Source organism: Ziziphus jujuba, chromosome 1 (genome assembly GCF_031755915.1).
Source record: "Ziziphus jujuba cultivar Dongzao chromosome 1, ASM3175591v1".
NCBI classification, from domain to species: Eukaryota; Viridiplantae; Streptophyta; class Magnoliopsida; order Rosales; family Rhamnaceae; genus Ziziphus; species Ziziphus jujuba.
The window spans coordinates 41263629-41277698 of NC_083379.1; the positions used below are offsets into that span (position 1 = coordinate 41263629).

At 34.6% G+C, this 14070-nt stretch overlaps 3 protein-coding genes and 1 long non-coding RNA gene across 5 annotated transcripts in view; all 4 read left to right on the plus strand.

The window, feature by feature from the left end:
* Positions 1–5762, plus strand: part of LOC132800507 (GDSL esterase/lipase 4-like) — a 69424-nt gene extending 63662 nt beyond the window's left edge. Inside the window, exons 4-5 of the mRNA XM_060814364.1 lie at positions 5110–5359; positions 5477–5762. Of these exons, the coding sequence (XP_060670347.1) occupies positions 5110–5359; positions 5477–5715 (489 nt within the window). The 3' untranslated portion in view covers positions 5716–5762. The remainder of the gene's footprint in view (positions 1–5109; positions 5360–5476) is intronic.
* Positions 1149–3502, plus strand: LOC125422341 (GDSL esterase/lipase 1). Of its 2 annotated transcripts, none has more exons than XM_048473690.2 (6): positions 1149–1246; positions 1348–1728; positions 1896–2017; positions 2226–2426; positions 2603–2858; positions 2998–3502. In XM_048473690.2, exons 2-6 carry the CDS (start codon positions 1464–1466, stop codon positions 3231–3233), a joined length of 1080 nt encoding a protein of 359 aa, XP_048329647.1. In that variant the 5' UTR covers positions 1149–1246; positions 1348–1463; the 3' UTR covers positions 3234–3502. The 2 variants fall into 2 exon arrangements, with proteins under 2 accessions (XP_048329647.1, XP_048329643.1); XM_048473686.2 differs by having other exon boundaries at positions 2226–2456; positions 2998–3498.
* Positions 5763–5915: 153 nt separating the features above from the next.
* On the plus strand, positions 5916–7092 carry LOC125422358 (uncharacterized). The gene is made up of 2 exons (XR_007240952.2): positions 5916–6802; positions 6918–7092. It is a non-coding gene; the product is annotated as an uncharacterized LOC125422358 (long non-coding RNA).
* A 1342-nt stretch (positions 7093–8434) lies between these two features.
* Positions 8435–13182, plus strand: LOC107434966 (GDSL esterase/lipase 3). The gene is made up of 7 exons (XM_060814366.1): positions 8435–8774; positions 8955–9079; positions 9195–9425; positions 9625–9711; positions 10981–11005; positions 12659–12820; positions 12934–13182. Exons 1-7 carry the CDS (start codon positions 8522–8524, stop codon positions 13170–13172), a joined length of 1122 nt encoding a protein of 373 aa, XP_060670349.1. The 5' UTR covers positions 8435–8521; the 3' UTR covers positions 13173–13182.
* The last annotated feature ends 888 nt before the right edge of the window (positions 13183–14070 follow it).

Genomic DNA, 14070 nt, shown 5'->3' on the forward strand with positions numbered 1-14070 from the left:
GTATAATTTGCATCTCTAGTTGTGTAAACATTCAAAGCATATTGCTTTTTAGTTTTCATAATTTCAAACAGGGCTTCCTCATATATAGTTGACAATGACAAAAACTGATCAATCAGAAAAATACAATCTGCAAGTGTAAAAATATTATAGTAATTGTATACCCGGACAGCAATTGCGAAGAAACCACATACGTTTTCCTACAAATCAAGTTATATTCTTTTCTACTTCTTTATTCATTTGGTTTTTGCTTTGGTGCTATTGGATAAGCAAGTAAAGACTGAACAGGCATATCACATGCATTTTACACATTTCTTTTAACAATAATGAACATATACATATATATATATACATCTATATACATATAGATGTTCTTTGACCTAAAAATGGAGCAGATATATATATATATATATATATATATATATATTATATTATTAGAATGAATAGAAAAACATTTTCTTCGCCGAGACAAATTTATATTATTGCCAAGTCTACCATTTATAAAAAGTCAATGCGAATTCTATGCATTATCTTTCGGCAAACTCCATGGAGCAAGAATATTCTGAATTGTATTTCACCATATCCAACTTATTCTATAATGGAATTTAAATACTTATTTTGGCAAACAAGAAATTGGAAACTAAAACTTATGGGGATATATCTGTCTAACTTTATGTTAAGACAGGGGCAGAGCCAATGTTTCATCTTTGGGCCAAGTTACAAATTTTTTTTTTTTGAATGTTCAAATTGTTATTGATGACAGGTTTTTTCTTTTTTTAAATATATTTATAATCCCTTAAATAAAAATTTGATGACTAGTTTTTGTAGAACTTCATATAATTTATTATATTAACATCTATATAAGTTTATTAGAAAATTGATTCATTTTCTTCAAAAAACGTTTCTATTTGAAAAATATCAGAGAATATACTTTAGCGAACAAAATTGATACCATACAAAAACTAAAATAATGTTAATATCAAAATTTTCTAATTACAATTTAAAAAAAAAATAAAATAAAATTTCTAATTGATAACCAAAAAAAAAAGTTAATAATGTAATTGGGAATAAAAAATAATTTATATAGATATTATTATTTAAAGCAAGTCTACAACTACTATGACAAAAAAAGTCAGAAAACCATTGTATATTATATAGTAAAAAATAAAAAAACAAAATAAAAAACCTTGGCCCCCTAGACCACGGGGTAGTTCCGCCCCTTTGTTAAGAGCAATTCGTCATTAATGAGGTTAGACTCTTACGACTCAGTCATTCTTTGTTGTTTATTCAATTTTCAAACATAATAACAATGGTTTTAATTGATTAATAAACAGATTAATTCATTGACAGGTACCTCATAGAGAACTTGAGAGAGAAAAAAGTGCTAACCCTGCTCTGTTTATCAAGGTAAATCTAATGTAGGACATGCATATTAGTAGCAGAGCCGAATAGGCAGTTTGTCTGTGATGGCTAAGTTAAACTTTTGCCTTAGTATCTTTGTTTTCTGCATAAGTCTTTTCAATATCCAAACAAAATGCTTTGATGAACGTCCTTGGCTTTACAAACACCACGCAGCCTTATTCATATTTGGGGATTCATTGTTTGATGCTGGGAATAACAACTACATCAACGCTACTATTGGCAAGGCTAACTTTTGGCCATATGGTGAAACCTTCTTTCACCACCCAACTGGCAGATTCTGCGATGGCCGTCTAGTGCCAGATTTCATTGGTAAACATGATATTTTTTTAAGTATATATAGAAATTTTCTGTTGGATATTTGGTACTTAATTACATATGATGTATGGGATATACTATCGGTATTACATGTGATGGCACCCAATAGATAAAAATTTTATATACATATTTTTATATATGTGTTAATTTCTTTAATCCAGCTGAGTATGCAAAGTTGCCGTTCATTCCACCATATCTACAGCCCGGTAACAAGCTATTTATATATGGGGTGAACTTTGCATCAGGAGGAGCTGGCGCTCTTGTTGAAACTGGGAAAGGATCGGTACGTTGAATTTCTTTGTTAGGCTTCTATACTAAGGTTGAGAGGCATAAAAATATTAAATATATATATATATATATATATATATATATATGCATAACGTTTGTCTGTATTCATATTTTAAATCATATTATAAATACTCCTATCATAATTGACAAGAAGAAAAGTTTCATCTGTAATGAAAACTGACGTATCTATACCAATTTATCAGGTGATAGACCTTCAAACTCAACTTGGTTATTTCAAGAATGTTAGCAGGGTATTAAGGGAGGAACTAGGAGATGCAAAAGCCGAAGCTTTGCTGTCAAGGGCTGTTTACTTGTTTAGTGTTGGAACCAATGACTACGCATTCCCTTTTGAGACAAACTCCAGTGTCCTTTACACCTATTCTGTTGAACAATACGTAGGGCAGGTGATAGGTAACATAACCCAAGTCATCAAAGTATGCAACACCACCATCCCATGTATCCCATATATATTTGATACATATACATAATATTCGTTACATTTTCTATTTAATATTCTGCATTTTTCTTAATCTTTTGTTTCCCCAAAATTCTATTTAATTTAATTTTCATGTGTTAAAAGGAAATATATGAGGTTGGAGGAAGAAAATTTGGGTTTCCAAATCTTGGTCCTATAGAGTGTGCGCCATTCTCAAGGACAATGGTGCCTGCAGGGGAAAACAAGTGCTTTGAACCATTTACACCATATGTAGAACTCCACAATATAGAGATTTCCAAGCTTTTCCAAGAGCTGCAAAGCGATCTAAAGGGAGTCAAATATTCAATTCTTGACTTTCGTGCAGTTGGACAAGATCTTATAAATTACCCTTCTAAATATGGTATCTATAAATGCCATTGCAATTTCTTAGTTTAGTCACAATGCATGTATAATATAATTTCTTTTACCAAACGAAAGAAGTATGTACATAATTTCCCATTGCTAATTTAATTAATTTGTTGATTTTTCTTTCGGTTAAGGTTTCAAGGAAGGGAAGGTAGCATGCTGTGGCAGCGGACCCTACAGAGGAATTTTGAGCTGTGGAGGAAGGAGAGGTGTGAGAGAGTTTTACCTATGTGACAACGTCAGCGATTATGTGTTCTTTGACTCTGGTCATCCCACAGAGAGGACTAACGAGATATTGGCCCATCTTGCTTGGAGTGGAGGGCCCAATGTCACTGGACCTTGCAATCTTGCAGCTCTTTTTGAGTTTTAGTTTGATTTCCATAAGACAATGCTCATACGTAACTCTCACATATAACCACCTACCTACTAAATTGTTATCTGTATTCAGATGGTCTCATTTCTACTTAATCACTTATAATTATTATAAGTGATTATAGAGACTGGTCATAAGAAAAAAAAACAAAAATCACTTATAATTAGATCTTCCATTGCACTCAGCAATGGGCCACTCGGCCTGTGTATTCATGAATCGGGAGTGGTTATTGCCCGTCAACCACGGTTTTGCTGGTGGCGGTGGCCGCATGAATCGTGAATCGTGTTAGAAAAATTGTGCGAAGCAGGTCCCATAAAGATTATGATATATACTCCGATTATTGACTAATTTGAAAAATTAAGAAAACTCCTGAATTACAATATAATTTAAGATGGTTTCCTATTAAGCAATATGGGATAATTTCAGAATAAATGCAACTACTAAAAATTTTACAAACAATTTACTTCATCAAAAAGCATTTAAACATATATTACAAAATTATGTATATGTATATATTTATAAAAATAATACATACCGCACACATATTTATATACACACTCAATTTGGTGATTAGCTAGGTGAGAATATATACATATATATATATATATATCAGCAGTATTTTTTTTTACTTATAACAATTTTTTTTTTTTATTCTCACGTTTTAAATCCATAATTTTCTGATTATATATACAAGAGTAACTTATCAATTAAGTCAATCTCACTTAAAAACATATATTTACATGACTTAGCTATATCCTTAATTTTTACTCTTCAATCTAATTATTTGATCTTCCCATTAACAAACATATACGAATTGATTTTGTTACATAATATGTCTAATAGTCTTTAGATAATCTTAGTCAGACGAGAACTAATTTGAAAATAAGTGCCTGCATACACAGTGACTCTAGCTAGAACTTTGAAAGGTCTGATGAAAGAGATAGACGCAAATGATTTTCCCCATAAATTATCGAAAGAAAGATGATGAAGATGCGCATTAATTAGTACAAATTAATAAGGAGTTTGTCGCTCATGGCAAAATTAACCTTCCGCAGTATTTGTCTCCTAATTGTTTTCTTTACAAGTTCTCTCATCACAGATGCTCACTTTGGCCCATTGAAGAATCATGTGGCATTGTTAATCTTTGGGGATTCACTATTTGATGCTGGAAATAACAACTACATCAACACCACTATCAAAGCTAATTACAAGCCTTATGGTGAAACCTTCTTTCACTATCCTACTGGCAGATTTTCGGATGGCCGACTAATTCCAGATTTCATTGGTACCTCATTTTTATCCTACTTTTTAGTATGTATGTATCTAGAATTTTGTTGATTTTATCCGTGAAATTTTAACTGACAATTTGATCACTGATGTACAGCTGAGTACGCGAAGCTGCCACTAATTCCACCATATCTACAACCTGGAATCGATCATCAATTGACAAATGGGGTGAACTTTGCATCCTCAGGAGCTGGTGCTCTGGTTGAAACTCGCCAAGGATTAGTAAGCTATATATACATAGCCTATACATGGTATAGGTTTTTGGGCTTCTTTTTCTGCCCATTTATGTATAATGGATGACATTAATATTATGAACCATTTTAATTTCCAGGTGATAGATCTTCAAACTCGCCAGAACAATTTGTGGGGTTGGTGATAGGCAACATAACAGCAATAGTCAAAGTAGGTAGTATTTATATCTTCTAAATAATATATATAACCTCTGTACTATATTTGATGCATAATTAAATGGTTTTAGTTTAACGATCTGGTGTGCTAATTAGGAAATATATATCATACCTTATATTTATTATATTTGATGCATAATTAAAATGGTTTTAACTCAATTATATTGCGTGTCAATTAGGAAATATATAAGACTGGAGGAAGGAAATTTGGGTTTTTAAATATGTTGCCATTAAGCTGTACACCATATGCAAAAGCATTGCTTGGAGGGGGACAATGTTTTGAACAGATCACACCCTATGTAAAGCTTCACAACCAAGAACTTCCCAAGCGTCTTCAAAAGTTAGAAAGCGAGCTGAAGGGATTCAAATATTCACTTTTACCATTTTACTCTTTTTTGGAACAACGGATAAATCACCCTTCTAAATATGGTATTATATACAACCAATTAATTTTTCTTAGTCTGGTATTAATTATTTTGAACATGTTAATTTTAAGCTTACATTTTTTTTTTATACATTATATATAAATTTGGTTGCCTAATTAAGGTTTCAAAGAAGCAAAAGCAGCATGTTGTGGCAGTGGACTGTTCAGAGGTATTTTCAGCTGCGGAGTAAAAAGAGGTGTGGAAGAGTATTATCTATGTCAGAATGCTAGTGAATATGTCTTCTTTGACTCTCTTCATATCACTGAAAGGGCTTACCAGCAATTTGCCAAACCATCGTGGAATGGAAAACCCGCTCTCTCTGGCTCTCACAGCCTCAAAGCTTTATTTGAATCTAATTAAGAAAATATTGTATTACTAGAATTTATTACAGAAAAACCTTTTTACAATAATTCTCTGTATTGAAATAATTGTCATTTAGTTGTAAAAGATTTTGTTTCAATTTAGATCAATTATAAATAAGAATAAACTCTATATTATAATAAATTATGATTTTTTTAGGTAGTATATACAAAAACTTTGTATTCACATAATATAATAATAATAATAATAATCTATATATTGTAAAAAATATATGGTATATTACATTTAAGGTTCAATATGACATAAAATATTTATATTAATTTATTTAGAATAATGATTTGTTTTTTTATCTTTGTTACAACATTTATAATGGTATATATTAACTTAACAATATAGACACATTTTTGTTCAAGCTAAAATATTTTTAACTACAATTCTATTAAATTATAGCTTTTTCATAGTTATAAAATTAATTTGGTTCTAACATTAAGTATGCTTTATGCTTGTTAGACTAGTCCATATTTTAATCAATGGCTGCTTGCTTTTAACCGATTACACCATCTGGTGAAGTACACAATAAAAAACTTTCCAAGCTCCTTCAAAAATTGCAAAGCAACCTCAACGGAGACACCTATGTAAAGAAAAATGTGTAAAAAAGGTTTACAACACTAATATATATATATATATATATATATATATAAATATAAGAGAGCGAGAGAGAGAGAGAGAGAGGAGAAAATTTCATAATGGGCAAGATCATCCATCTAACATGTTAGCGAATATTTGTTCGTTGACTCTGGTCATCCCACAGAAAGGTGCAACGAGTTGTTGGCCCAAGTTGCTTGGAGTGGAGAGCCCAATGTCACTGGACCTTACAATCTTAAACCTCTTTTTAAATTTTAGTTTGATTTCCATAAGACTAACGCTAAGATATAACTCCTACATATAACCGCCTACTTAGTTGTTATCTATATTAAGCAAAACTAACCTATAAAAATGTTAAAGAAATAATAAATTGAGGGAGGCAAGTTGGCCTAATGTAAATCCGCCCATGGGACTCCTTCATACATATTCTGTCCAACAATTCGTAGAGACGGTGATAGGCAGCCTAACCCAAGTCATCAAAGTACGTACCAGGATACTATATACCCCATATTTCATACATTTTCTGTTCAATGTTCTATATATTTCTTACCCTTTATCTTTCCCTACATGACATTCAATTTTTCTTGACGTGTTAGGAAATATATAAGGTTAGAGCAAGGAAAATCCCAAGCCTGTGGCCTGCATTGGAGGACCCTATTTCACTGGACCATACAATCTTAAAGCCCTTTTTGAATTGTAGTTTGATTTCCATAAAGACGATGCTCATATGTAACTCCCATATATTACTTTGTGCTGTTTATCCCCCCCCCCCCCCCCAAAAAAAGAAAAAAAAGAATATATATATATATATATATATTACTTGTGCTATATTACATTAGAATTGTCTACTTATTCTCATGGTCTTTCTCTCCTTTTTTTTTTCTTTTTTTCTTTTTTTTTTCCATAAATACTTCTAATATTTCCATATATGTGCTTATTACACTTATAAATAATCTATCTATTTCTTGTCCACATATGGTAGGTTATATTGTAAAATTTTGATTCGAAATGTTTATAAAATTTTTACATATATTTTGAGATTTGAAGGACAGATATAGAATTAGTTAACAAGAGAAAAAAAAATTTAACAAAGTACATGCAACACATCAACAAATATGATTAACCTCCATTAGACAACTACCCCAACTTAAAGAGTATTTCTTTTTCTGTCTTACAGCCTCAAATCATTACAATATCAAATGATTTTATACAATATACTACCTATACGTGTTAGAAAAATGTGTAAAGCAGGTCAGGTCCCACAAAAAATGTAACAGCTCAGTCCATCTGCATGCGATATTGTCCGTTTTGGGTCCAGCCTACACAATTTTGTCAAAACGCATTGCAAGGGAAAGGTATCCACACCTTCTTTTAAGGCATGTTTCGTTCCCCTTTCCAAGGGATGTGAGATCTCACAATTCTCCCCCCTTGGGGCCCAGCGTCCTCGCTGGCACACCGATCCGGGTACTGGCTTTGTAACCACTTATAACAGCCCAGTCCACCCGCATGCGATATTGTCCACTTTAGGCCCAGCCCGCACGGTTTTGTCAAAACGCATCATAAGGGAAAAGCATCCACATCCTCTTTTAAGGTATGCTTCGTTTCCTTTTACAACCAATGTGGAATCTCACAAAAAAACTTAGGCAGGGTATTCTAAAAAATCGTTTGACTAATTGAAAATAAAATAAAGCTTTCTTGACTATGAGAAATTAAGAAAACCTCTGGAAATTTTCACATTAGATGGTTCCCCATTAAGCAGTTAATCTGGGATAATTTCATGACAAAAGCAACTAATAAAAATTTTATAAACAACTTCATCAAAAAGCATTGCGGTGAACCTATACACAAAATTATGTATATGTTTAGAAAACTAATATACTCACATATTTATGTACACACACTCAGTTTGATGATTAGCCAGTGAGAGGATATATCAATTAATTTGATCTGCCAATTAACAATAAGAACGTATACAAGTTGATTTTGGCATAACATGCTGACTAGTCTCTATAGTCAATACTCTGACCAAAATTCATTTGAAAGTAAGTGCTTGGATAGACGGCGACTGCAGATCATCAATTTTGAAAGGTCTAAATGAGAGAGATAAAAACAAATTATTTTCTTTACAAATTATCAAAGAAACATGACTAAGATGATGATGTGCATTTATTACTAGAAATTGATAAAGAGTTTGTCGCTCATGGCAAAGTTAAGCTTCCACAATATTTGTCTCCTAATTGTTTTCTTTACAAGTTTTCTCATCACAGACACTTGCTCTGGCCTATTGAAGAACCATGTGGCTTTGTTCATCTTTGGAGATTCACTATTTGATGCTGGAAATAATAACTACATCAACACCACTTTCAGATCTAATTACAAGCCTTATGGCGAAACCTTCTTTCACCACCCTACTGGTAGATTTTCGAATGGCCGATTAATTTCAGATTTCATTGGTTTGTTTATTTATTTTTTTATTATTATTATTTTTATTTTTGTTTATTTATTTTTTTATTATTATTATTGTTATTATTTTTTACACATCTTTATGCGTATACATATATAGAATTTTATTGATTTTTTAGATGGCATCAAAATTATCAGAGAAATTGACAATTTGATCTTTTGATATACAGCTGAGCGTGCGAAGTTGCCACTAATTCTACCATATCTACAGCCTGGAATCGATCATCAATTGACATATGGGGTGAACTTCGCATCAGCAGGAGCTGGTGCTCTGCTTGAAACTCGCCAAGGATTGGTATAGGCTTTATATATTGGTTTTTGGGCTTCTTCTTTTTTTATTTCCTTATTGTCCATATATATATATATATATGATGGATAACATTAATATTATGAACCATTTTAATTTCCAGGGGATAGACCTTCAAACTCAACTTGGTTATTTCAAAAATGTTAGCAGGCAATTGAGGAAGCAGCTTGGGGATGCAGGGGCTAAATCCTTGCTATCCAGAGCTGTTTACTTGTTTAGTGTTGGAGGCAATGACTACACACTCCCTTTTGAGATCAACTCCACCGTTCCTCATTCCTACTCGCCAAAACAGTTTGTGGGGTTGGTGATAGGCAACATAACCACAGTAGTCAAAGTAAGTACTATTTATAGCCTCTAAATATATATGACTTCTGTACTATATTTGATGCATAATTAAATGGTTTTAATTTAATAATTTGGTTTATTAATTAGGAAATATAATATATATATATATATATATATCATGGCTTATATTTTCTACATTTAATGCATGATTAAATGGTTTTAATTTGATGATCTTGTGTGTTAATTAGGAAATATATGAGAACGGAGGTAGGAAATTCGGGTTTGTAAATATGTTGCCAATAAGCTGTTTTCCATCTGCAAAAGCATTGCTTGGAGTGTAACACCCCGTCTCAAATTGCACCGGAATCCGTGCACGTTGACCGAGATTGACTGTTGACCGTTGACCGAAGGGGTCAAAAGTTGACTTTTTGGCCCGATTGGAATTTCGAGTTGACCAGGGTACCGTGGCGAAGAGCACGATGCCCCGAGTTCGTAGATTGGTAGCACGTCGAAAACGGAGCTACGGTTTGAAAGTTATGGGCGAAACAAGTTGGGGTCCAAACTGTCCAAGGAGTGCCGGGGTTGACTTTTTATTTATGGGGAAATGAGCTTTGACTCATGCATGGTTGTGAAGTGCTCGTCGATACGAGTTCACAGACTAGCGGCACGCTCGAAACGGACATCCGGTTAAAAAGTTATGGACGTTTGAAGTTTACCGGATACCGTAATATTTTAATGTTTTTGAGTTGGTGAACAGTGAAATGCCACATGTCAGCTTCTGATTGGTCCACGTGGCATGAACAGTGTCACACAGGGGTTTTTATTGGATAAAATTCTCAGGGAAGAGAGAGAAAGAGAGAGAGAGTCCGCCGGCCGCCGGAATTTTTCAACTGTTCCGGCCGATCTACTGTGCACGCGCTGGCCAGAAAGCTTCCCCTCCTCATTTTCGGCAAAACCTCCAAGTTGCGCGGCGAACGGCCGCCGGACGCGCCCGAATCGGACATCCAAAGATCGGCGGCGAGTTTTTCCCCTCCACCGCCGGCCACCACAAATCGACCCACTTCCGGCCATTTTCCGGCCACACGCGCCATACACCCTTGATCCTCTCCTCAAGTCCGGCCGACCCACCAAAAATCACGGCCATCGGACCACCGACGCACCGGATCGGAGCGTTTTCCGGCGAGGTGCCGGAAATCTTCAAACGGTGATTTCTCCGCCGTCCGGCCTCTGTTTTGCTCACCGCCAATCCCGTTGGGTTGCTCTCCTCACGATCTACAAGTCTGCAAAATTTCACGGCAAACGGTCACCGCACGCACCGCCGCCGGCGACGGTTGCCGGTGACCGCGGCGGCTCGCCGGAAAGTACTGTTCCGGCGAGTACCCAAATTTCCGGCCAGCTCCAGTCAACTGTGTTTGACCTCCTGAACCCGAATCCGGAATCCGTTTCCGCCAATTCGTGACGGTTTGGGAGAATTGCGGAGCCGAAACCCGAAAGGCTTTCCGACGAGATTCCGACCCCGTCGGGTCCGATCACCGGAAAGTAAGACCGAATCCGTGATCCTCATCACGCGAGCTTCGATTCGGTATATAACTCGTAACCTTTAGATATCGTTTGGTATTCGCTCCACGGGTACCCATTTGGGAATTACCCGAATAAAATATTAATATTTTTGGTTGGTACACTGTGGTTGTGTAGTTGCGCGTACGAGTGGTGGAGTTGATCCCGAGGAAGATCTTAGTTGATTTGCGTGCTCAAGGTGAGTGACCCACCTTCAAAAAAATTATTTTGGGCAATTAATTATATTTAATTGGTATTTAAATTGATATTTAAATTATGCTCATGTGGTGTGATTAATTATGAATTTTATTGTGGTTTAATTTATTTATTATGCATGAGCAAAGTGTATTTCGGTAGTATTTGTACGTGGTTTTCAGTATTGATTTTCCGGGCATAATTGGGTTAAATATTTTACGAAAATATTTGTTTAAATTTTATAAATTATACCCGCGGTATTTTTATGGTTGCATCTCGTATTTCGAGAAAATTGTGGTTTGTTGTTATCGCTGTTTCGTACCGGGTTATTAAATAAAAATATGTGGGATGGTAATTGTGAGAATTTAATATATTTCCCACGGTGGTTTTGGAAAAACGGTACGGTTGGTTAATAACGTTTATTTTTAGACGCACTCATACAGTATTGGTGTTCTGGTGTATGGTGTATGGACACGTGGTAGCACGCGGTTATTATGTGGTTTAGCGCGTGGTTATTACTTCACCCGTGAGTTGCCATTGGATCGTGGGCAGGCAAGGTTATTGTTGTGCACAGCCGCCCCCCTCCTTGGCCGAGTGATGGTTTCAGCAGCGGTACTGTCGGGACGCCGAAGTGACCGTTGCAGGTTTCTCTCTTTAACCCCCCGCCAGTCGGTGCTCGGGACGCGGGGTATCGGAGGGCATCACCGGTATATGGTGTGGTGCGTCGGTGTAAATTGCAAATAATGTTTTAAACCCCAAAGGTGTTCAAAATTATTTACTATAATTTATTACATTTTAATTATATATTGGGGTGTGTATTTATTTAATTATTGTTTATTAAATGGTTTAATCCCTTGGTTTTTGGGAGGTATGTACATTGGGTTTTGCGAAAAGGTTTTAAAAATGGAATATTTCAAACAGAGCGATTGGTGAGAGTTTTGAGGGAAATTAGTATTTTCCAACAGTTACTATTATTATTTATTAATTGTTGGTATTTGTTCTATTCCTTAATTGCTATTAATATTATTTTATTTATCACTAAAGGTGTTCAGTAGTTAGGGTCACTCACGGAGATGATTAGCATCTCACACTCTTAAATTCCGTTCCCTTAGGTGCAAGTGGTGGTAGACGTTCTTCCGGAGCGAACCAAGTTTTCCGCTGCTATTGTGTTTCGAGAAATCCTTCTGTACTCTTTCATTTCAGTGTATTATTTCTTTCAGCCTTGTTGTATTTCTGTTGTTTAGCACTTCTTAAAGCTCTGTATACTATTGGGATACTTATGTTTTATTTATGCACTGGACTGTTGTGGTTTTTGAGAAGTGCTGAAATTTGTGAAACAATTTGTAGTTTGTGGGAGGAATAAGGGGATGTTTATAGAAGTGTGTTTTCAGTGCAGGTAGTTTGTGGTAAGTAAAGCCCTTAGGGGAGGCTCTGTCAGATTTTCCATTGTAGGGTCCGGTAGAGTTTCCCTGGGATCAGGGCTTGTCTAGGGTTCCGGGAAAGGAATTCTGGACGGGTCCTGACATGGAGGGGGACGATGCTTTGAACAAATTACACCCTATGTGAAGCTTCACAACAAAGAACTTCCCAAGCTTCTTCAAAAGCTACAAAGCGAGTTAAAGGGATTCAAATATTCACTTTTACCATTTTATTCCTTTTTGGACCAACGGATAAATCACCCTTCTAAATATGGTATTAAACTATCAATTATTAGCCAGTTTTTTAATCCAATATTAATTATTTTGAACACATATTAATTTTAAGCTTATATTTTGATGCATAATATTTATGTTTCTTTGTCTAAGGTTTCAAAGAAGGAAAAGCAGCATGTTGTGGCAGTGGACCATACAGAGGTAGTAGAAGCTGCGGAGGAAAAAGGGGTGTGAAAGAGTACTATCTATGTAAGAATGTAAGTGAATATGTCTTCTTTGACTCTTCTCATCCCACTGAAAGGGCCAACCAGCAATTTGTCAATCAATCATGGAATGGAAAACCCACTCTCTCTGGCTCTCACAGCCTCAAAGCCCTATTCGAATCTTATTAAAAAAAGTATATATATATATACACTATATATTATTACTATTAGAGTCTATTATATATATGTTTTATGCTTGTTAGACCAAGCCAAATTTTCTGTAATCCTGAGGCAGGTTGTTTTGAGCCAGTTACATCATCTGGTGAAGTATATATTACAGTGTGTGGATAAAATTCCATATGGGTTAGATTTGGAGACTATAAAAGTCCTATAAAAGGTCGGAACTACTTTTCTATTAGATTAACTTTTTGAGTGAAATTCTAAATTTTAACAAATGGTGTGCTAGAATAGTGATTGTCATCATCGAATAAAATTAATAACTATTAACAACATTTTTGCATAATATCATCAAAAAATAATTTTTGAATTAAATTGAATATTGTGCCATCTAAATATTAACATTATTTATTTTTGTATCATATAAACCGCAATTTATAATTACTATTTAATATGTTTTTATAAATCTCATCTACCATGGAAGATTAAAATGAAGGGGAAAAAGAAATTCTTTGAACACTCCAATGCTTGGACTATCTTAACAATATTGGTCAAACTCATTATGAGCGGTCCATTAGTTCAAATTTTACAGTCTAATTACTAATACTCAATATTGGAGAAACTACTCGTGTTCTAAATAAAAATCAAATTAAGTATTTAAGATGTGATTGGTAGTGTTTTTTTTATTGTCATTTATTTTCCGTGAGATTTTAATATATTCTAAAGATGCAAGAAGCTTTACGCTAAATTAATAGAATGATTTTTTTTTTTCCCGAAAAAAGACAACAAGGTAACCAAGATCTTTCCAAGCTTCTTATTTATGTTATTGGAGTAGAAGCACATCATCAACGGCTATTGCACTCCGATAGATGGGCTTTCCGGTCCAACTCAAAAACTGAAGCCCGTATTT

What these genes read in the sequence shown, in the direction of transcription:
- LOC125422341 (XM_048473686.2), top strand. Translation starts at nt 1,464, where the DNA reads ATGGCTAAGTTAAACTTTTGCCTTAGTATCTTTGTTTTCTGCATAAGT. An exon ending in ACATAACCCAAGTCATCAAA is followed by an intron (nt 2,457 to 2,602) that starts GTATGCAACACC and finishes ATGTGTTAAAAG; the next exon opens with GAAATATATGAGGTTGGAGG. An exon ending in AAATTACCCTTCTAAATATG is followed by an intron (nt 2,859 to 2,997) that starts GTATCTATAAAT and finishes CTTTCGGTTAAG; the next exon opens with GTTTCAAGGAAGGGAAGGTA.
- LOC107434966 (XM_060814366.1), top strand. Translation starts at nt 8,522, where the DNA reads ATGGCAAAGTTAAGCTTCCACAATATTTGTCTCCTAATTGTTTTCTTT. An exon ending in GTTTGGTATTCGCTCCACGG is followed by an intron (nt 11,006 to 12,658) that starts GTACCCATTTGG and finishes CCTGACATGGAG; the next exon opens with GGGGACGATGCTTTGAACAA. An exon ending in AAATCACCCTTCTAAATATG is followed by an intron (nt 12,821 to 12,933) that starts GTATTAAACTAT and finishes TCTTTGTCTAAG; the next exon opens with GTTTCAAAGAAGGAAAAGCA.